Below are 22,962 nucleotides of genomic sequence, written 5' to 3'. Positions count from 1 at the left end.
CTGTGAAGAAAGCTGAGCACCAAAGAATTGATGCTTTTGAACTGTGGTGTTGGAGAAGACTCTTGAGGGTCTCTTGGACTGCAAGGAGATCCAACCAGTCCATCCTAATGGAGATCAATCCTGGGTGTTCATTAGAAGGACTGATGCTGAAGCTGAAACTCCAATACTTTGGCCACCTGATGCGAAGAAGTGACTCATTTGAAAAGACCCTGATGCTGGGAAAGATTGAAGGTGGGAGGAGAAGGGAATGACAGAGGATGAGATGGTTGGATGGCATGACCGACTCAATGGACATGAGTTTGAGTAAACTTCGGGAGTTGGTGATGGCCAGGGAAGCCTGGCGTGCTGCAGTCCATGGGGTCGCAAAGAGTCAGACATGATTGAGCGACTGAACTGAACTGAACTGAGTGGCATTTTATTTTCATTTTATTTTCTTAGGGAATCTTTATATGAAGACAAAACATTACTAGAGCTGTTAACTAAAACAAACCAAACCCCCTGCCGTGGCCTTATGTGCAGAGAGCTTTTGGCACGCAAAGACAGGTTTCAAAAATGTCCCCGAAGAACACAAGGTTCTAGATTTTCAGGGAAGACAGGCCTGAAATAAATAGACATGTTGATTCATTTTCTGGTCTACAACAGATCCTACACTAGAGGTCCAGGGGCTCCACACAGCCTGTATATACATTTTGTTTATCGAGAACAAAGTTTTAAATGTTTTGAGTCAGTTGCCAACATTTAAAAATTAGGATTATTCATAAAAAAATCCAGGGGCAACAGATCTTCCCATACGGCCCAAAGCAGCTGGCTATGCACGGTAGGTGATCCTGTTTACCTGTGTCACACCCTCTCCGGTTTGCCGCAGTCCCCACCCACATGTCAGTCTCTTATTTGGCCTCCTGGTTTCATGTACGTGGCTTGTTTGGCTTCTGTACACATTTGAGTTTTTTCTCCAGACTTTAAGCGAGTATGGAAGGGGTTCTTGGGACGTCCATGCTTCAGGCGAGGCACCTGTAGCCTGTTTTCATGAGGACATCTAGATGCAAACCAAGCCGGAAAGAACTTCTCATGACTTCACACATACTTCAGGTTCTGCTGACTCTCAGTTCCAATGAGACCCATCAGGCTATGCATTTAGGACACTGTGTGGAGATTCAGGAATACACTTTGCTCTATTTTTTTTTTTTTTTTTAAATTTTCGTCAACCCTCTTTTCTTCCTGCCTTTGTGGCAACTTGTCTTGGGATAAGTGATTCCTTCTTCAAACATTTGAGGCTGTACTCAACATTCAGTGTTGTTGTTCAGCCGCTAAGTCGAGTCTGACTTTGCGACCTCATGGACTGCAGCACACCAGGCTCCTCTGTCCTTCACTATCTCCTGGAGTTTGCTCAAATTTGTATCTACTCAGTCAGTGATGCTGTTTAACCACCTCATCCTCTGGCTCCCTCTTCTCTTTTTGCCCTCTGTTTTTTCCAGCATCAGGGTCTTTTCCAATGAGCTGGCTCTTCACAACAGGTGGTCAAAGCATTGGAGCATTCAGTAAGATCATCCATTTTATTTATTTTTTTTGACTGTGCTGTGTGGTATGTGGGATCTTAATTCCCCAACCAGGGGTGGAACCCAAGTCCCCTGCATTGGAAGGGCGTAGTTTTTACCACAGGTCTACCAGGGAAGTCCAAGATCATGCATTTTAAACATCATCTTAGGGAATTCCTTGGCAGTCAGTGGTTAGGACTCAGCACTCTCATTGCAGTAAGATCCCTCAAGTTGTGCAGTGTCACCAAAAAAAATAAAAAAGATGTCACATTTTTTGATCATGATTACTTTATGCAGTTATGAAACCCTATGTTCAGGTGGGACTATCTCAGGCTAAACACTTACTAAGCTGGGACTTCCTGGTGATCCAGCCTTGCAATGCAGGGGACGTGGTTTCAGTCCCTGGTCAGGGAACTAAGATCTCACATGCCGTGGGGCAATGAAGCCCATGCAAATACTGAGCTTGTGTGCTACAACTAGAGAGCCTGTGCGCTGAGATGAAAGACCTCACATGACACAAGGAAGGCCTCAAGTGCTGCAACTAATACTCGACAAAGCCGAACAAAAAAAGAATGAATTTAGTTTCCCACAGGCAAGTCACTGCCCGAGAGCGTGCTTTCAACTCTGTGCGTAGTTCATGGAATTTTTAAATTTAAAAGCAGTAACTCACCGTCCTTACAAGGATGAGAAAGAGAAAACAATTTATACTTATTCACTTCAAATATATTTTTGGTTCTCATTCAATGTCACGGCAGGCAGGGTGGTAGAGTGAGCACCATTTTGGAGTCCAGTGGACCACATTTGAAGCCTGTCCCTCACTTACCGGTTACAAGTTAACTTCAGTAACGTAACGTCTCTGAGTGTTGCATGATCTCCTCTGTGAGATGATGATGGTCTGGCCCCCAGGCTTGCCAGAGAATCAAATGAGATCATGTACATCATCTGCACTTGGCATGTGCATGAGTTCATGTATGCTAAGTAGCTTCAGTCGTGTCCTACTCTTTACTACACTGTGGGCCCACCAGACTCCTCTGTCCATGGAATTTTCCAGGCAAGTATACTGGAGTGGGTTGCCATACCCTTCTCCAGGGGAGCTTGCCAACCCAGGGATTGAACCCACCTCTCTTACATCTCCTGCATCGACAGGCATGTTCTTTACCACTAGCACCACCTGGGAGCCCACACTTGGTGTGTAATAAGTGCTAAATAAAGGAGAGCTGTTTTTGCTGGCTTCTGCCTTGGAAAAGCACCCAACATATCTGCTGCCACCTGTATCAGGCACCTTAGATAATGAATGGCAATTTAGGGTCATGATAGACAGAATAAAAGACCTTTCATTTATATAACTATGAGCCTTGCTGTGCTATAATTTCTGAGCACAAGATAAAAGATGTTTATCTGGCAGGTACCTTTCCTGAAGAAAGGTTATTCTACTGTCGGAAGCTCCACTGTCTGGAATTCAGAGACTCTCAGAATTCAGAATCCACAGTTACCTCCCAATTAAAGGTGACAATCACATTTCATCACCACTGTTGAGTTAGGTGTTCTGATTTGGGGGATCATCTTCAGGAAAGTGAAAGTGCAAGTAGCTTAGTTGTGTCCGACTCTTTGTGACCCCACGGGCTACACAGTCCATGGAACTCTCCAGGCCAGAATACTGAAGTGGGTAGCGTATCCCTTCTCCAGGGGATCTTTCCAACCCAGGGATCGGACCTGGATCTCCAGCATTGCGGACAGATTCTTTATGAGCTGAGCCACAAGGGAAGCCCAAGAATACTGGAGTAGATAGCGTATCCCTTTTCCAGGGGATCTTCTGACCCAGGAATTGAACCAGGGTCTCCTAATTACAGGCAGATTCTTTACCAACTGAGCTGTGAGGGAAGCCCAAGAACCACATCCAATAACTTTAGGACTGATTTCCATTGTTTATGCCTATGGAACTTGTGAAACATGAAATAATACCAAAGACATTCTTACTGGATGGCTTGGAAAATATTGGGACAAATATCCTGGCCTTTGGCTGAATTTTCTTTTTTGTTGTACACACACACTTCCTAGTTTAGATCTGAAAGTATTTTGTTCTACCCTCTAAATGTTTATTTTAAAAAAGGTAAGAAAATGGATTTAAGTATTTCAGAAGACTAGTTTTCCTTTACTTACTCATTGAAAAGGTAAAATTATATCCAACATGAAAGTGTTATTCGCTCAGTCAAATCTGACTCTTTGCAATCCCCTGGACTGTAGTTCACCAGGCTCCTCTGTCCATGGAATTCTCCAGGCAAGAATACTGGAGTGGGTTGCCATGCCCTCTTCCAGGGGATCTTCCCAACCCAGGGATCAAACCAGGGTCTCCTTCATTGCAGGCAGATTCTTTGCCATCTAAGCCACTAGGGAAGCCCATATCCAACATAAAACTAGCAAATTCCCTGCACTAAGATTAACCTCCTTGCACTTCTCATATGATACAACAGTCCTGATGTGAACAAGGCCACGGCAGGGTTGAAGGAGTCAGTTCATTACAGTTACAGGCAAAAATGATTTATCAGCAATTCACTCACACACATGTGGTGCCCTTATTTAATTTTAAAACTAGATCAGTAACCAGTCCCTGTGATAAACACATACCCCCTGCACACATCTTGGGAAGTAACACTCTGTCCTTGTTTTCTGTCATTAGCACTGCCACTGTTACTAATGTCACTGGTATTATCCAAAAAGAAACTGGCTGAATACCAGCCAAGATCCACAAATCTCTGAATTGAATTCAAGCAATTAATTACCAGTGTGGAAAACACTGACAAGGCACAGACTCTCGTCAAACACAAATATGCCTGTCATACACATCCTTTCACAAAACCAGGAAGATATCTGAGGCCATTTATGTTTTCCCTGGAGGAGTGCAGGGCAGTATTCTCCAGTATTCTTGCCTGGAGAATCCCATGGCCAGAGGAGCCTGGCGGGCTACAATCCATGAGCTTGCAAAGAGTCAGACACGACTGAGTGACTAACCACTTACACTTTTTTTCAGCTTTCTGCTTTACTGTCTCCAATTAGATAAGAATTGCTTTCATAGATTTCTGGGTGGTTAGCTTAAACAACAAAATACAAGAATATATTATTATTCCTTCCTGTTTGCTGTATCAATAACCTTTCTAAAAACAGCTTAATAGATTTTTCAACCACATGGGATCAATATTTCAAATTTAAAACACCAGGGCTCTGAAATAGGATGGCTATTTACTTTTACTGTGTTTTCTCTAAGTTTTTTTATCTTTTAAAAATATTGATAAGTGTTTAAAAACAGATTTGTAATGGTAGGTAATGGTTTACAATAGTTAAGAAAACAGGGGCAAACATTTTAATGATCATTTTTTTAAATGCTCAAAATGTTTACAGTACTCAAATAGGAGTATCACACAAAAGAACAAATATTGTCTGATTCTACTTATTCAAGGTACTTAGAGTAAACAAATTCATAGAGACTTTAAACAGAATGGTAGTGGTCAGAGACAGGGGGCTGAGAGGAGAGATGGCAATGGGGAGTTATGGCTTAATTGGTAGGATTTCAGTTTAGGAAGATGAGAAAAGTTCTGGAGATGGATGGTGGTGATGAATGTACTCAATGGTACTGAACTGTATACCTAAAAATGGTTAAAAGGTTAAATTTCATGTTAGGTATATCTGACCACAATAAAAACAAGAGTAACATCCACCAACATCTCATCTGTGGTACTTCAACGAGATAAAGCATGACTTACAGCGAGGGACTGTCATAGTATAGTTATAATTGACAACAGGTCACACGTGAACATACCCACAATCAAAGTGACACCCATGCTGAGGGAGCTGACCCATGCCGTCAGGCCGCGGCTCTGATGGAATTCTTCAAGCCACTCCACGTTGAGGACGCCCAGGGCCATCTGGGAGCCCATGATGAGGATGTGCACAAAGAAAGAGGACAAGACCATCACCCAGGCCCAGCCGCCGTCAATGTCTGGGTGGGGTTTAAGTGTCTTCTTATCTTTGGGGTCATCTTCGAAATCATACCCAATGTCTTCATGACTTGTATACATTTTCCAAGATGTTCTGAAATACATAAGGACAAATAATTTCATGGAACATTAGAACAAAAAATATCTCCTTCTTCTTTGGACAGCACTACCTCCCCATCAAAACCAAAGTCACCCCACTGTCACACTGGATCTTTAGTCTTCATCATTATGTAGATTTGGGAACACGTCTTGCTTTTCACAAGACCAAGTGCTTTTATGAAACCTGTTTCATCTTTGCAGTCATCCTGTATACAAATACTATGATGGTTATTTCAAAGAAATGAAAATCGACTCAGAGAAGTTAAGCACCTTTCCCAAGTTCTCAAGGCCAGTAGATAGTATGGCTAGACAGGAACCTGGGAATTGAACCCAGCTATTCCTGATTCCAAAGCCCAAGCCTTGTGTCCCTTACTGAGATGGAAACTGACAGATAACACAGATGTCAGAGAAGGAAGGCTCCTGGCCTTAGGCAGGGGAGCTCGGTCCTGTGCAGGCTCCTGGCAGAGGTTATTGTTCATAGTTTTGTGGGTCCAAGTGTTCAATTTGTTCAGTACAGCTACAGTGGGTTGGCCTCAGGGGGACTGACTCATACGAACCCAACTCGGGAGACTGGTAAAGAAGAAGCTAATTTGTTATCTGACAATGGGAGATAGAGTTTTCTAATAATGATGATGCTATATCTGACATACAAGACTTACTTTTATCCCTTCTGTCCACCCCCATTCTGAGCATTTACCTGGGAAGCTAGAAAACTGCTAAGACAACAGGAAATCGGACTAAAGAAATTTGGATACTACAGTGATGTTCAGGTTACCAGAAAGCCAGGGCTAGATCTTTAAGGCCTTTATGTGTCAAAAAAGGATCTTAGAGTTTATCTTTACAAAATGAACAGTTGGCAGCTGCATTTGCACAAGGATGAGATAAGATGGCATATGTGCTTTGTACAGACCCATCTCTCAAGCTGTTCGATCAAGAGGATGGAGGTTGGATGGAGCTAGAGGGGAGATGATACCAGGTCAGGGAAGGTCTCTGGTTTTATCTTGTAGGATGAGATTGAAGTATGTGCATAGGAACTGAGAATAAAGAAAAAAATAGAGATAGAGATAAAGACAGAGACAGACATAGATGCATGCGTGCTAAGTCACTTCAGTCGTGTCTGACTCTCTGTGACCCCATGGACTGTAGTCTGCCAGGCTCCTCTGTCCATGGATTCTCCAGGAAAGAATACTGGAGTGGACTGCCATGCCCTTCCCTGAGGGGATCTTCCCAACCCAAGAATCAAACCCAAGTCTTTTGTGACTTTCACACTGCAAGCAAATTCTTTATCCACTGAGCCACTAGGGAAGCCCAGAGAGACAGAGAATGATTAACCCCAAAGGTCATGGGACAGGGTTAGTCTTGATCAAGAAGGGTGACCAATCCTCTAAGACTGGAGGAAGCAGCAGATAGATAGAGATAAGACAGTAAGCATGGGATGGAAAGTTATGCTTGTTAGTGTAATTTCTTTGGTGAAGTCCAGGGAAGCTAGCTCACTGGTTGAGAATGAGGAGGATGGTGGCTATGTTGGGGCCTCAGGGTTCAGGATAATGAAACAAACCACTGTCTACAACAAGTGGAAGTGATTGTTGGGCAGCTGAGCCCTGCGGGGCAGTGAAGCCCCACGGACAGAGCGGAGGGGGCACTCGGCCCCAGAAGCCACCAACGAGGACAAAAAAAGCAAGAACCAACGACTAGAAGTTGGTCTGCTTTTTTGTCATCACTGTTGTGCCAGTAATTCTGGATGTCACAGACAGAACACTCTTCCCTGAAAAAATCTGTTGTTGGTCAAGGTTTCAAACAGTGATGTTTTCATATTGTCTGTAAGCATCGCATCAGCATCATTTTCTAAATACTGTGTTCTACATGGAAGTTATTTCAGAGAACTAATGGTGATATTTTGGCTTTGGCCACCTGATGAGAAGAACTGGCTCACTGGAAAAGACCCAGATGCTGGGAAGGATTGAGGGCAGGAAGAGAAGGGGATGACAGAGGATGAGATGTTGGACGGCATGACCGACTCAATGGACATGAGTTTGAGCAAGCTCCGGGAGTTGGTGATGGATAGGGAATCCTGGCATGCTGCAGTCCATCGGGTCACAAAGAGTCGGACAGGACTAAGCGACTGAACTGAACTGACACATATAGGGCCCCAGCTGCACACATCTGGCTTTTTTTCCTTACTGTCTTTTTCTTTTTAAAAAATCTTTTTATTGAAGTATAGTTGATTTACAATAGCATGTCAGGAGTACAGAACAGCAATTCAGTTTCCTTTATAGGTTATTATATAATATTGAATGTAGTTTCCTGTGTTATACAATAGGTCCTTATTGATTATCTATTTTATATACAGTAGTGTGTATATGTTAATCCCAAACTCCTGATTTATCCCTCCCTCTGACCTTTCCTCTTCGGTAACCGGAAGTTTGTTTTCTAAGTGTGAATCTGTTTCTGTTTTGTGAATAAGTTCATTTGTTTCATTTTTTAGAGATTCCACATGAGTGATACATATGATATTTGTGTTTTCCTATCTGACATAATTCACTCAGTATGACGATCTCTAGATCCACCCATGTTACTGCAAATGGCATTATTTCATTTTTTTTTTAAAATGGCTGAATATTATTCTATTGTATATATGTACCACATCTTCTCTATCCATTCCTCTGTTGATGGACATTTGGCTACTTCCATGTTTTGGCGATGGTCAACAGTGCTGCAGTGAAAATTTGGGTGCATGTATCTTTTTGAATTATGGTTTTCTCCAGATACATGCCCATGAGTGGAACCACTAGATCGTATGGCAACTCTATTTTAAAGGACTCTCCACACTGTTTTCTATAGTGGCTGCACAAATTTACATTTCTACCAACAGTGTAGGAGGGTTCCCTTTTTCTCCACATCCTCCCCAGAATTTATTATTTGTAGACTTCTTGACGGTGGCTATTCTGACCACTGAAATTTTAATTTGCATTGAACATCTTTTCCTGTGTCTTTTGACCATCTGTATGCACATATCTGTTTTGACAGTAAGAGTGTCTAAGAATTTAGAACTGCTGACACTCAGCTCAGCTCAGTTTGAGTCTGCAGTGCCTGCAGTGTTGCACATCACTGCCTTTAGCAGGACCTTCGAGATGGACCCTGACATCACATGATGGTGGGGATGAGGAGCAGGATGCCAGCTACTTGACTTTTGCCCTCCACATGCCCACCTGCAGTCTTCATTTTTGTTTAAAATTTAAAAGAGCGAAACAGAGTGCCAGAGCGCAGGGTGAAAAACTTGGGTTTGGAAAGCAGTCAATGCAAGAAATGTTTTACTCAGTTTGAATAATGTCTTTAAAATGCAAATGCATTCTTTGTTTCAGGTAATTATTTTAAAACAGAAGAGCAAATCAGAAAACAATTATTACTGACCGTGACATGTGATTATTACTGAAAATCCTTTAGTTGCAGTGGAGGAACGTGATGTAAAAAACGGTCCCAAATACACTAGGAACACCTCCAACTGGGGGGCTTTTCTGTGCAGTACTGGCCCATGGACGAGAGGACAGAAGCAGACTGTGGCAAAGCACCCAGAGCCCAACCTCCTTTAGGGAGGCGCCCTGTGCCGTTTGCACAGCCTCTCTCTGTACACTCCTGAGCAAAGAATTGTTTTTACTTTTTTGAAGGCTATGTGACCTGCAGAACTTAAAATGCTTACTCTCTGACCCTTTATAGGTAAAGTTCACCAATCCCCAGACTAAGAGTTTGTTGGGAAGAAACAGGCACTAAAAGATCAAGGATGCTAGTGGAAGAGCAATTTAAGGATCTATCCTGGGGCTCATCGTGACTCTCCCCTCTCTCCTAATCATTATTTTTATCTATTGGGCTTCCCTGGTGGCTGAGACAGTAAAGCGTCTACCTGCAAAGCAGGAGACCCGGGTTCGATGCCCTGGAGAAGGAAATGGCAACCCGCTACAGTACTCTTGCCTGGGAAATTCCACAGACAGAGAGCCTGGCAGGCTACAGTCCATGGTGTTGCGAGAGTCGGACACCACCGAGCAATGAACACATCTTGACTCTTTCTTTCGCACTCATTGTTTTTATCTTTTAGATGATTCTATCTCTTAAACAGCTGGGCAGTTCTCAGCCACTACACTTCCTGCCCACGATGCTGCTCTCTGCTGGGTTCTTCCCGTCACCTCTTGTTTACCCAGGCTGCTGGGAGCGATAAAATGCTATCTTACCATGTAACTTCCCCACCCTGTCAGGTTATCTTGAGGATCAAGTTCAAACTGCCCTGTCTGCCCCCAGGTTCTCCTCTTACGTTATCTGCCGCTCTGCCAGCTCCCTCCTCCTGCTCTTCACCTTTGCCCTCTACTTTCCAGGCTGGTGGAAGCACCTGCAGCTCCCTGAACCTGGCACAGCCTTGCAAGTTTTTGTGCATGATGTTTTCTTCTTTCGGGAACACTCTTCTCTCCTTCAAATCTCCTGCTCCTCTTCTGCTCATCCTTCAAGGTTTAACTGAATTCTAATAGTGAAATTTTGAAAGAATGAGAAAAAAAAAAAATGACCTTACAAATATCTCTAATATCCAACATTACAGTAAGTGTTAAATCAGTCACTCATGCCATAGCTATGCAATGCCAGTGCACCATCAAAAATGAAACTACACAGGCTCTTTGAAGACATATAAAGGTCACACTAAGGTGTGAATTATACTTGGGGGGGGTCACAAAATGGGGTGCATGAAATAACTCCTTTTTTGTTGTTTTTAAAAATATGTTATCCATAGTGGGGGAAAAACAGACTGGAGTGAAACAAACCTGTTGATGGAGATTATTCTTTGAATGATGGTCTTTCAAGTAATTTCTCTCTTTACTTAAATTTTTGGGGAAAGTTCTAAATATATATCAAGGAGATCCAACCAGTCAATCCTAAAGGAAATCAACCTTGAATATTCATTGGAAGAACTCATGCTGAAGCTCCAATACTTTGGCCACCTGAAGCAAAGACCTTGATGCTGGGAAAGATTGAGGGCAGGAGGAGAAGGGGGCAACAGAGGATGAGATGGTTAGATGGCATCACTGACTCAATGGACATGAGTTTGAGCAAGTTCTAGGAGATGGTGAAGGACAGGGAAGTCTGGTGTGCTGCAGTCCATGGGGTGGCAAAGTCGGGCACAACTTAGTGACTGAATAACAAACTTTATTATAAGAAAGTAAAGTTCCCTCTATCTTTTAAACATCTCCTGGTTCAGCTTCTTGCCTCCAGTAGAGTGGTGGCAATTCAGAGCCGTTTCCCTTGGGAAGACTAGTCTGCATTGGGCTGTAGACTTGTGTGTGTGCTTCCCCAACACTCTCTTCTCCCACCATGAGAGGACAGTCTGCCTAATGATAGAAAGGGAAGTATAAGATGTAACCCATTCTAGGCTCACCTGCAATAGAAGCTCTGCCAGTCACATTAGGGCCTTGCACTGAAAAAGCTGAAGGAAGGAGATGGGAAGATTAGGGACCAATAGTCAACTTCCCATCCTTCCCTAAAGTGAGCTCATTACCAGTGAAAGAGAAACTATTCATGGGGTAAATGAAGTAACACATGCAGGCTATGACATGGAAATCAGCTACATATTTACCTGGTAACAGGCAGAAATGAAAATAATTCAGAGCCTGCGGGAGTGTTTCAGAGATTAAAAGGAACTTAAACTTTCCACACCGCTGTTAGGGGAGTAAGTTTTATAAGCAAGTCATCGATTTTTAATTTGACTATTGTGATGTTGTTGTTTGGTCCAACTCTCTGTGATCCCATGGACTGCAGCATGCCAGGCTTCCCTGTCTTTCACTATCTCCCAGAGTTTGCTCAAACTCATGTCCCTTGAATCAGTGATGCCATCTAACCATCTCATCCTCTGTTGTCCCCTTCTACTCCTGCCCTCAATCTTTCCCAGCATCAGGGTCGATTATGTTAGCATATAAGGAGTTCATTATAAGTGAGAAGTGAAAGGGAAAGCTCCAAAATAAAATATAAAATACAGTCTTCCCCAGAGGTGGACAGCTATGCTGGTAGCAGGTTCGTCATTAGATGTAGGTGTGTAGGGGCCTCTCTGTAATTTGGCTTTATCAATATTTGCACTCTAGACCTGGTGTGCACTGGAAATATCCAGCCTTTAGAGGGTGCACTTGAGGTCAACAGGCTGAAGAGCCTGGAACAGCTGAGCTAGTGCGGAGACCACAGCGCAGTAGAAAAGACTGTCAGGTACCCTAGCCAGGTTCACGCTGAATTAGAGGGAAATGAACACCTGAGTGCCTCCTATGGCCAGGGATTGTGCTTGGTGGCTTCTCCACCACGATTCTGTCCAGTTGATACTAATGTTCCATTTCACAGATAAGGAAATCGAGGCTACTTGTAGAATGGGGGCCATGCAGCTTAAAGAGGCTAAACTACCAGGTGCACGCGTGCTAAGTTGCTTCAGTCATGTCCAACTCTGCGACCCTATGGACGGTAGCCCACCAGATTCCTCTGTCCATAGGATTCTCCAGGCAAGGAAACTGTAATGGGTTGCCATGCCCTCCTCCCGGGGATCTTCCCAACACAGGGATCGAACCCACCTCTCTTAAGTCTACCTGCATTGGCAGGTGGGTTCTTTACAACTGGCGCTACCTGCGTGGTAAGCCAAATTTGGACCCGGGTCTGAGGGATTCCAAAGCCTATTTTATCCATCATCACTAGTGAATGGTGAATAACTAACTGACTGACTGACTGTCTCATACACATACACACATCACAGGCAAAGCGAAAAGGAACCTTTCCAATGTCCAATAATAACCCTCACTCATCCTTGCTAATGAGCCTAGATCAGCTTTTCCGTGGAAAGAAAACGGCTTAATTGTTAAGCAGAGTTGAGCTCCTAAAACGCCGTCCGAGGCCTCAGCGGCGTCCGGTCCCGACAAAGCCGCCCCCGCCCCCGGCCCCTCGCCTCATTTTTGTCTCCCCTTCCCTTCCTGAGGGGCCTCGATCAGAACCACAACTGAGGGACCCGAATCTCAAGCCGGGGGCTGGACCCCCGCGTTCTGGCCTTCCCGCCGCCTGCCTCCCCCGATCGCCGCCCTCTTCGAGAGGGACCCTCCGTGCTCCCCCCTCCCCAGCACCTCGAGACTCCCTCACCCCCGCTCCATCCCGTGTCTCCCCACACGCTGGGAGCCCGCCAGCTCCGCGGGGAAGCGGGGCCGATCGCAGTCCCTGCAGCCTGCGCCAGGAGTCCTCCAGCAACCCCGAAAGTCCTCTGACCCGGGTCTCCCCGCCCCCTCTTCCTCGCGCCCCATCATTTGTAGTTCGAGTCCCTAACAGGGGTCGAGAGAGGATGCGGGGGGCGAGGCTGGGCGCGGGGCCAAGGGCGCCTCCGGGGCCGGGCGGGAGTGAGGAGGGGAGCCCTGCGCCCTGGACGACGCGCGCGGGGCCCTAGACACGGTGGGAGAGACGCGCGTCCCCACGCTCCGCCCCGGCCCGGCGCTAGCCCGCCCGCCCCGAGGTGACCTCACCCCGGCTCCCGAGCCCCCAGGCGGGCGGCCTGGGCTGGACCACCGCGCCTCCGCGCAGCCCTGCCCTCGATCGCCCCGAAGCCCCTTCCCCGATCCGGCCCGGGGGCCCGCGCCGCCGCTTCCCGGGCGTCTCGGGGAGCAGCGGCCACCGCAGTCCAAGATGCCCCCGGCGTCTCTCCATCCTCGGGCCCGCGGCGCAGCGCGGCCCGGAATACTCACCGCCCACAGCCCGCCGGGCGGCGGCCTCACTCGGCTCCCGGCCCGGATCTCCGAAATCGCTGCCTTTCTCTGAGCCCCCGGAGCGGTTGGGCGGAGAGATTTGTGGCGATGTCGCGGATCATCCCGAAGCTGCCTGAGCCCGCGGCTCGGCGCTCCGCCCGGCTCCGCGCGCGGTGCGGGCTCCCGGCGCCTCTGCTTCTCGCTGCCCGGCCAGCTCCGTCCTGGGGAGCTTGGAGATCGAGACCTCAGTCCATGTGGCTTTTAAAAAAAAGGGGGTGGGGTGCGTTTGGAGGTGCCCGAACCTAACCTGAGCTTCCTTCCAATCCGTGCAATTTCAAATCTCCACGCTTGTTCATTCCCATACCGGCTAATTCTGGTTTGGCAGGGAAAAAAAAAAAAAAATGCAGTCACCTCGCGTGCACACTCTTGTGGCGGGTTGTAGTTTCCAGCTTTGACTGAGGTTTTCAAATGCTCTCGGCACGTTTATAACTGGAGGAAAGGGCCTGAAACCTAAGGTGCAGGTGGGAGTAGAAGGACCTTCTATTTCTCTGAGATAGGAGAGAAGTGATGGGGGAAGAAAAAAAAAAAACCTAACTGAAGGCTGGGCCACATGATATAGCAGTTTGTAGGTGGAAGAGTCGGGCAGGCCCTGCAGCGTTCGCGACCAAAGCCTGCGTGGTGGGTTCCCTTGTGGCTCAGCTGGTTAAGAATCCGCCTGCAATGAGGGAGACCTGGGTTTGATCCCTGGGTTGGGAAGATCCCCTGAAGAAGGGAAAGGCTACCCATTCCAGTATTCTGGCTTGGAGAATTCCATAGACAGAGGAGCCTGGCAGGCTACATTCCATGGGATCACAAAGAGTCGGACGTGACTGAGCAACTTTCACTCACGTCACTTCATCCTGCGTGGTACCTCTCCTTTTCTCTTTCCAGTATCTGACCATTGTCTGGTTCCTACATTGATGGGCACCATAGATTTCATTTCCACCTGTACCTGCTTTGTTCCCAACAGGGCCCAACTCAATGCTTTGCCCAGGGAGAGTTTTCAGTATTTGTTAAGTGAATGTGTGAATAAATGAAACCAGCGCTATTTTACTTCACTGGACACACTCTGTTCTCTATTGCTATTCTGATAGAGTATCACCATCTTCGTGACTGAAAGCAGTAGCTTCAGTTCAGCTCAGTTCAGTCGCTCAGTCGTGTACGACTCTTCGTGACCCCATGAATCGCAGCACACCAGGCCTCCCTGTCCATCACCAACTCCTGGAGTTCACTCAGACTCATGTCCATCGAGTCAGTGATGCTTACTATTTCATAATGCTGGGGGTCAGAAGTCTGAAAGGGATCTTGGCTAAAATCAAGGGGTTTTCAGGTTTGTGTTCCTCCTGGCAGGCCTAGGGGAGAACTCAGACTTCTGGAGTCAGCCCACATTCCCTGGATCCCGGCCACTTCTTCTGTCTTCAAAGCCAGAAATGGCTGCATCATTCTGTACCTTTCTACACAGTCACAGCTCCGGCAGGCTCTTCTGTTCTGCCTGTCTTCCACATTTAAGGGCTCTTGGGATTACATTGGGCCTACCCGGGGTAACTGGGTTATTGGATAATCCAAACAATCTCCCCATTTTAAGGTCAGCTGATTAACATTCTTAATGACACCTGCAACCTCAATTCCCCTTTGCTCTGTAAGGTAACATATTTACAGGGTCCAGAGTTTATGATGTGGATATCTTTGAAAGTGAAACTGTTAGTCGCTCAATTTTGTCTGACCCTTTGCGACCCTATGGAACTGCAACCTGCCAGGCCCCTCTGTCCATGGGATTCTCCACCCAAGAATACTGGAGTGGGTTGCCATTCCCTTCTCTAGGGGACTTTCCCAATTTAGGGATCAAACCCACATCTCTTGCGCCGCAGGTGGATTTTTTTTTTTTTTTTTACCATCTGAGCCACCAGGTAAGCCAGTGGACATCTTTGAGGGACTATAATTCGACTTATCATAAATTTCCATCTTTATTCCTAGTTCCTTTTTTTTTTTTTTTTGCAAAACAAAAATATTCACATTGCTCCTTCTTATATCAAGCCTTGATTAAAAATAATTGAGAACATTACAAGAAACTGTGGTTAAGTGAGAACATTTTGATGAGGTACCAGGCTTATGTGGTTCATATGTTTTCCTTTTGCTGAGCAAATGGATGGTTAGTATTCTTGTGGGGTGACCTTCTCAGATACCATTCATTTCAACCTGGCTTTTGACAGTAAGTCAAGATAGAGTTTCTGGCAAATACCTCAAGTGTAGATGATGCATCTTATTTGGAAAGAGCTCTGTAAGTTTTTTTCTCTGTAAGACTAAGTCTTTTTTTTATCCCTCTGAAATATTTTAGATTTATTGAGGTATAATTCATGTAGTGTGAACTGTATATATTTAAATATACAACTTGATGAGTTTTAGCATAAGTCTTTGGAACCATCAGCTCAATCAAATAACTCCAGAATTTTTCTGTGCCCTTTGAAAGCCAGCCACCTCACCCCCCACAACCCCAGGCAAACTCTCATCTGCTCTCTGCGAAACTTCTCCTCTGGACCATGGGTACTTTGCATCCAGAATACCCACAAAAGGCTTTTCTCTTTTCCCCTTCCAGCTTTATTGAGGTATAATTGACAAATAAATTATACACACTTAAAGTGTACAATGTGATGATTTGATACACATATATATTGTGAAATGACTATCACATCACAATCAAGTCAATGAAAACAACTATCACTTCATGTGTCACTGGGTTGTTTTTTTTTTTTTTTGGTGGTGGTGAGAATGCTTTGTCTACTCTCTCAGCAGATTTCATGGATACATTTAGTGAAAGTGTTAGTTGCTCAGTCATGTCTGACCCTTTACATCCCTATGGCTTATAGCCCACCAAGCTTCTCTGTCCATGAATTTCTCCAGGCAAGAATACTGGAGTGGGTTTCCATTCCCTCCTCCAGGGATCTTCCTGACCCAGAGATGGAACCCAGGTCTCCCTCATTGCAGGCAGATTCTTTACCATCTGAGCCACCAGGGAAGCCCTAAGCATACATTACCATATTGTTAACTATAGTCACCATGCTGCACCATAGATTTTTGACCAACATTTCCACATTTCTCTCACCCACTAGACCCTGGCAACCACCGTTCTGATCTCTGCTTCCATGAGTTCGACTCTTTTTTTTTGGATTCTACACATGAGTGAGATCCTACAGTATTTGTCTTTCTCTGCCTGGTTTATTACACTTGCCACAGTGTCTTCCAGATTCATCCTGTCACAAGTGGCAGGATTTCCTTCTTTTTTAATAGCTGAATAATATTCCATCATGTATATATCACATTTTCCATCAATGGACACTTACTTAGATTGTCTCCCTATTTTGGCTACTGTAAATAATGCTGCAATGAGCATGGGACTACAGCTGTCTCTTCAGGACACTGATTTCATTTCCCATAGAAGGCTTTTCCAAGAAATCATTTTATTTTCACAAGTGTCATTGCTCTTAACTGTCTGGCAGTCTTTTGTTGACACAGCTAGGTTGAGAGCAGGCCCGGAGCAAAGGCGCTTACTATCTGTGCATCACAGATTGGTGTGTTTGGGTTAAATGAATAAAAAGCCATTCTAAATCAGAACATTAAAGGCAAGCGCTGAACTCTTTTCATGTGTCTGAGGTAGAAGACCCTGACATTATCTCTTGAGTTCTAGGCAAATCACATATCGTTTCACAATAGTAATCTTACTTTAAACTTCATTGTATCAAGTAATAACCTTGTCCTTTAAGGAGATAAAATGATTCAAGTGCTGCTTCTAAAAGGCTTTCCTCTTAGTTTTTATTATATATTTATTCAGCTGCTTTCAGAACTCATTGTTGAAATTGGGGTGGAACTAAGGCTGTGGACAATCTGTGCTTCTATTTTGGGGCCTTGATGGTATGGATTAGACAGAAAGTAGGAGCAAATCAACTTTTGAGGAAGTTCTAGCACAGAACATTGAAGGTTTTAGGGTAAACCAGTGCTTCCCAACCTTTCTTGGCACCAGGGACTGGTTTCCTGGAAGACGATTTTTCTACAGACCAGAGAGGGGGAGGGATGGTTTTGGGATAATTCAAGTGCAGTATTTTTATTGTGCACTTCCTTTTTGTTTTTTGTTTTTGCTATACTTTATTAAGTAGTTTCTTCAGGAACATACACAATTACCATTTCGAAACAATTTTGAATGAACTTGTAATTACCAAATTATTCATATGTTCTATTTATTTATAAACTTATATACTTAAGCATTACTAGCAAGGTAAAACTGTTGGGCAAAGTGTTTAAAAAATATTTTTTAATTTTTATACACATATACACATAGAATTATTTCAGTTCGGTGATGCCATCCAACCATCTCATCCTCTGTCGACCCCTTCTCCTCCTGCCTTCAATGTTTCCCAGCATCAGGGTCTTTTCAAATGAGTCAGCTCTTTGCATCAGCTGGCCAAAGTATTGGAGTTTCAACTTCAACATCAGTCCTTCCAATGAATATTCAGGACTGATCTCCTTTAGGATGGACTGGTTGGATCTCCTTGCAGTCCAAGGGACTCTCAAGAGTCTTCTCCAACACCACAGTTCAAAAGCATCAATTCTTCTGCACTCAGCCTTCTTTAGAGTCCAACTCTCACATCCATGCATGACTAGTGGAAAAACCATAGCCTTGACTATACGAACCTTTGTTGGCAAAGTAATGCCTCTGCTTTTTAATATGCTGTCTAGGTTGGTCATAACTTTTCTTCCAAGGAGTGTCTTTTTATTTCATGGCTGCAGTTACCATCTGCAGTGATTTTGGAGCCCCCAAAAATAGTCTGCCACTGTTTCCACTGTTTCCCCATCTATTTGCCATGAAGTGATGGGACCAGATGCCATGATCTTTGTTTACTGAATGTTGAGCTTTAAGCCAACTTTTTCACTCTCCTCTTTTACTTTCATCAAGAGGCTCTTTAGTTCTTTTTCACTTTCTGCCATAAGGGTGGTGTCATCTTCCTAAGGCTAGCATTAATGTGCCAATTGCACACTTTATTTCTAATCTAATGCTGCTGATCTGACATGAGGTACCTATCTGCAGTCTGGAGGTTGGGGACCCCTGCCCTAAAGTGTCAGCTTGACAAAACTGTTTTTATAGCCAGTCCAGATATGAAGGTGACCTAGAAACTACATAGTTATCCCAGACCGTCATTCTGCCCATCTGTCAGTATAGAAGGCAGTCCACCCACACCCTTCCAGGCTTAATGCAATAGACTATGATGGTTGATTTTATGTGTCAACCTGACCAAAATGTGTTGGTGAGGATATGGGGAAATTGGAACCCTCATATACTTTGCTTTGGAAAAGAGGTTGGCAATTCCTCAAAAGTTTAAACATAGAATTACCATATGGCACAGCATTTCCACTCCAAGGTATATGCCCAAGATTAATGAAAACATATGTCCACTCAAAATCTTATACATGAATGTTCATAGCAGCGTTCTGCATAAAAGCCAAAAATGGAAACAACCTAAATGTCGAGCAACTAATGCACGGATAAACAAAATGTGATATATCTATATACTAGAACTTTATTCAGCAATAAAAATAAATGAAGTATTGACACACGCTACAACATGGATGAGTCTTGAATGCATTATGCTAAGTAAAACTGGTCAGTCACAAAATAGCATGTACTATGTGATTCAATTACATAAAATGTCCAGAATAGGTACAGAGAGACAGAAAGTAGATGAGGGGCACCTAGGCTGGGAATGTTGGGGAGGAAATAGAGTGTCTGCTAATGTGTACAGGGCTTGTTTGGGACGATAAAACGCTCCAGAAGTGATTTTGGTGATGGCTGTGCAAGTCTATGAAAGGAATGTAAGTAACTTCTACCTAATTAAACTTAAAACCTTTTCACAGCAAAGTAAACCATGGACAAAGTGAAAAGACAACTTACGGAATGGAGAAAATATTTGCAAATGATATGACTGATAAGGGGTTAATATCCAAAATACATAAACAGCTCATACAACTTAATATCAAAAAACTTATCAACTCAAAACATGGGCAGAAGACATGAACAGACATGTTTCCGAAGAAGATATAATGGATGGCCAACAGGCATGTGAAAAGATGCTCAGCATCATTAATCATTAGAGAATTTCAAATCAAAACCACAGTGACTTATCACTTCACACCTGTCCGAATGGCTGTCATCATAAAGACTACAAATAATAGATGTTGGCAAGGATGTGGAGAAACGGGAATCCTTGAACGCTATTGGTGGGGATGTAAATTGGTGTAGCCATTGTGGAAAACAGCATGGAGGCCCCTCAAAAAATTACAAGTAGAACTACCAAGCGATGCAGCAATTCCACTGCTAGGTATATATCTGAAGAAAATGAAAACACCAATTCGAAAAGATACATGCACCCCAGTGTTCATAGCAGCCTTTAAAAAGCCAAGATACTGAAGCAACCTAAGTGTCTATCAACAGGTGAATGGATAAAGAAGATGTGGGGTGTGTATATATATACATACACACACACAGAGTGGAATACTACTTAGGCATAAAAATAAATTAGATTTTTTCATTTGCATTTGTAACAACATGGGTGAAGCTGGAGAGTATTATCCTTAGTGAAAAAAGTCAGACAGAAAAAGACAAATGCTGTACGTTATCACTTATACATAAATCTAAAAATTTCCTGGACCAGGGATCGAACCCACATCTCTTACGTCTCCTGCGTTGGCAGGCAGATTGTTTACCACTGAGCCACTCAGTTCAGTTCAGTTCAGTTCAGTCGCTCAGTCATGTCCGACTCTTTGCGACCCCATGAACCGTAGCACGCCAGGCCTCCCTATCCATCACCAACTCCTGGAGTCCACCCAAACCCACGTCCACTGAGTCGGTGACGCCATCCAACCATCTCATCCTCTGTTGTCCCTTTCTCCTCCTGCCCTCAACCTTTCCCAGCATCAGGGTCCTTTCAAATGAGTCAGCTCTTCGCATCAGGTGGCCAAAGTATTGGAGTTTCAGCTTCAACATCAGTCCTTCCAATGAACACCCAGAACTGATCTCCAGGGAAGCCCAAAGCTTAATTATTTTTAAGTTCATCAACCTCTGTCCTGCTCCCTGGTTCCTGCAGCCTCGCCATTTGTCTCGCTGCCGGCACATACATATCTGATGGACATGTTACGACACAGCCCTCATGTTTCCTGCAAGTCCAGTTCACGAGACCGTGTGAGAAGCCCATTTGCTTTTCCCAAGGGATATTTATAGCAAGCAGGATGGAAGAGAAATCCTAAGTGCTTCAAGATTTTCTTCCTGGTCTAGGACTGCCCCAGTCTTTATTCCAAAACACCGTCAAAACTTTCCCTGCCTCTGGTGATAGTTACAAGCTTACATTTACCTTGGCTTCAAATTCAAAGACCAGATTAAGGGTGAAGAGATGCGTAGCCAGATTAGCGACGTGTTCCTGTCTTTACATTCCTCTTCCAAGTTTGTTACATTTTTCTTTCTGATAAAAATAACCAATATCCTCATGTAGTAGCATATGCTTTCATAAATGTACAAGGTCTAAAACACCAGTTCTGCCATTAATTTGGAAATCAAACATTTTCTCATACATATGTCTTTAAAAAGTAATGCTTGGTTCAGGGGGTTGTATAATAGTTTTGTTGGCTAACATTATAAATTGTTTTCAGATTTTTTTTTATGAAATCAGTGATACTAGCAAATGATTATGGCTTTTTCTTGCAGCTGTAGATTTTTGTTCTTTTCTTTAATACCCATTTCCCTGACAATTGTCACATAGATCAAATCTTACTAATATTTTAACTGCTGTCAGGGTATTCATTAATGGAATTTCAGGGAATCCTTCTGAGGCTAGAAGAATCCTCATATACTGATATATTTAATAGGTATACGCTTAAATTTTATTCCCCATGAAACAGGGCACACTCGTAACTTATACTATTTTTAAAATATTTTGTGGGTTCAAAAATGGGTCATTGGCATTAAACAATCATGTTTAACATTCAAAAGTCAGCTCCAGAACATATTCTTTGAGAAGGTCATCAATAAATAGGACTAAGTCTGGGTGAGAAAGCCCTAGTGCTTTTTCCTGTCAACCATGACTTCAGTGTGCCTTTACTTGCAGAAGCAAATGGTTCTGATGAAAGCAGTTGAAGATATGAGATGTGAATGCCCTAACTTTAAGAGGAAAGGAGTTTGGGAGAAGTACTTGCACCATGTTTGTGGGATAAATGTGTTATCTGGTAAAAGTAGTATAAGCTATTGAAGAATAATGTACAGATGGTTTAAGGGAGAATCAGTAGACAGGTTCTTTTATCTTACATAGGAGGAAGATGGTTCTCTTTTCTATGATCTTTTTTTTTTTTTTTGGATGGATTTCTTATACTTCTACTCTGTACCTGTAAGCTGGACAGACAAATCTAGGAAATCTATTAGCCAGAGATTAATCAGAATGGGTTGCAGCTGTCCAGCCCTGTTGTAGCAATGATCTTGGACCTCTTGGCTCTGTCCTGCCCTTGACCTTGGACTTTCCTCCTGCCTCTTGCTTGTGTTGATCTGGCCTTGTGTCTCAAGTCCCCAGATTTCTCTTCACCTTGAGAACAAGTTGAGCTGCCGGTGCTCTGATATACCAGTGGACCTTCCAGCCCCCGGCCAGTTCCCTAGCTGGGCCTGCCCTGGCTCTCCTGCAAGGGAGGATCGGATGATTTCAGTGTCTTGTGAAGGCCGAAGGCCGGCATGAGGAAACTCTCAAGAATGTGTAACCGGTGATTATGAAAACCTAGGAGCTGTCCTTCTCCTGGTTGTGAAGCAGCAGAGCATGAGCACAGAAGCCAAGAGAAGGTAGTGCTTGGAGGTCCACGTGGTGAGGTCAGACCCAAGCGGAGAGCCCCGTACCTCCCCTCTGTTCTTCGGAGCTTGGGCATTCACCCAAGAGTGAGTATGATGACAGAACTACTTCAAAGGGATATTGAAAGCATTCAATAAGAAGATAGCACGTGTAAAGTGCTGTGTTGGCACAGTGGTTGGCATGTAATTGAGACTTGTTTCTAACGTTGTGGTAACGGTGTCACTGAAACCTATAACCTCTCAGAGAAAACTGCCTTCCAGCAGAGGACTTTGGAGAGGCAGCAAAAATGAGTGGTTCAGAGCATACACCCTGGAGCTTCATTCGTGTGTGTGTGTGTGTGTGTGTGTGTGCACGCACACGTGTATGTGCACACGTGCTCCATCGTGTCTTTGCATCGTGATTCTTTGCAACCGCATGAACTGTAGCCTGCCAGGCTCCTCTGTCCATGGGTTTCTCCAGGCAAGAAGACTGGAGTGGGTTGCCATTTCCTCCTCCAGGGGAATCTTCCTGACCCATGGATCGAACCCTCAGCCAAAGATGTGTCTCCTGCATTGGCAGGAGGATTCTTTACCACTAGAGCCACCTGGGAAGCCTGCTTACCTGGATTCAGACCCCAACTTTCATTACTTTTTTCACCTTTTAATGAGGTTAGTTACCATTTGTAAATCTCAGTCTGATCTTCTGTAAAATGGGAAGA

The 22,962-nt window shown here is 44.3% G+C and overlaps 1 protein-coding gene across 3 annotated transcripts in view; it reads right to left on the bottom strand.

The window, feature by feature from the left end:
• Positions 1–13,734, bottom strand: part of SLC16A14 (solute carrier family 16 member 14) — a 41,178-nt gene extending 27,444 nt beyond the window's left edge. For 2 of the 3 annotated variants that reach the window (XM_005887036.2, XM_070385577.1), the window contains exons 1-2: positions 13,360–13,734; positions 5,350–5,621 (exon numbers count right to left, since the gene is read on the bottom strand). In XM_005887036.2, the coding sequence (XP_005887098.2) occupies positions 5,350–5,608 (259 nt within the window). In that variant the 5' untranslated portion in view covers positions 5,609–5,621; positions 13,360–13,734. Of the gene's footprint in view, positions 1–5,349; positions 5,622–9,929; positions 10,134–13,359 lie in introns of all 3 variants that reach the window. The other variant, XM_070385581.1, reaches the window with a different exon arrangement.
• Positions 13,735–22,962: the final 9,228 nt, after the last annotated feature.

This window comes from Bos mutus, chromosome 2, assembly GCF_027580195.1.
Source record: "Bos mutus isolate GX-2022 chromosome 2, NWIPB_WYAK_1.1, whole genome shotgun sequence".
Classification (NCBI taxonomy): Eukaryota; Metazoa; Chordata; class Mammalia; order Artiodactyla; family Bovidae; genus Bos; species Bos mutus.
This window is presented reverse-complemented; position numbering and strand designations above follow the sequence as displayed.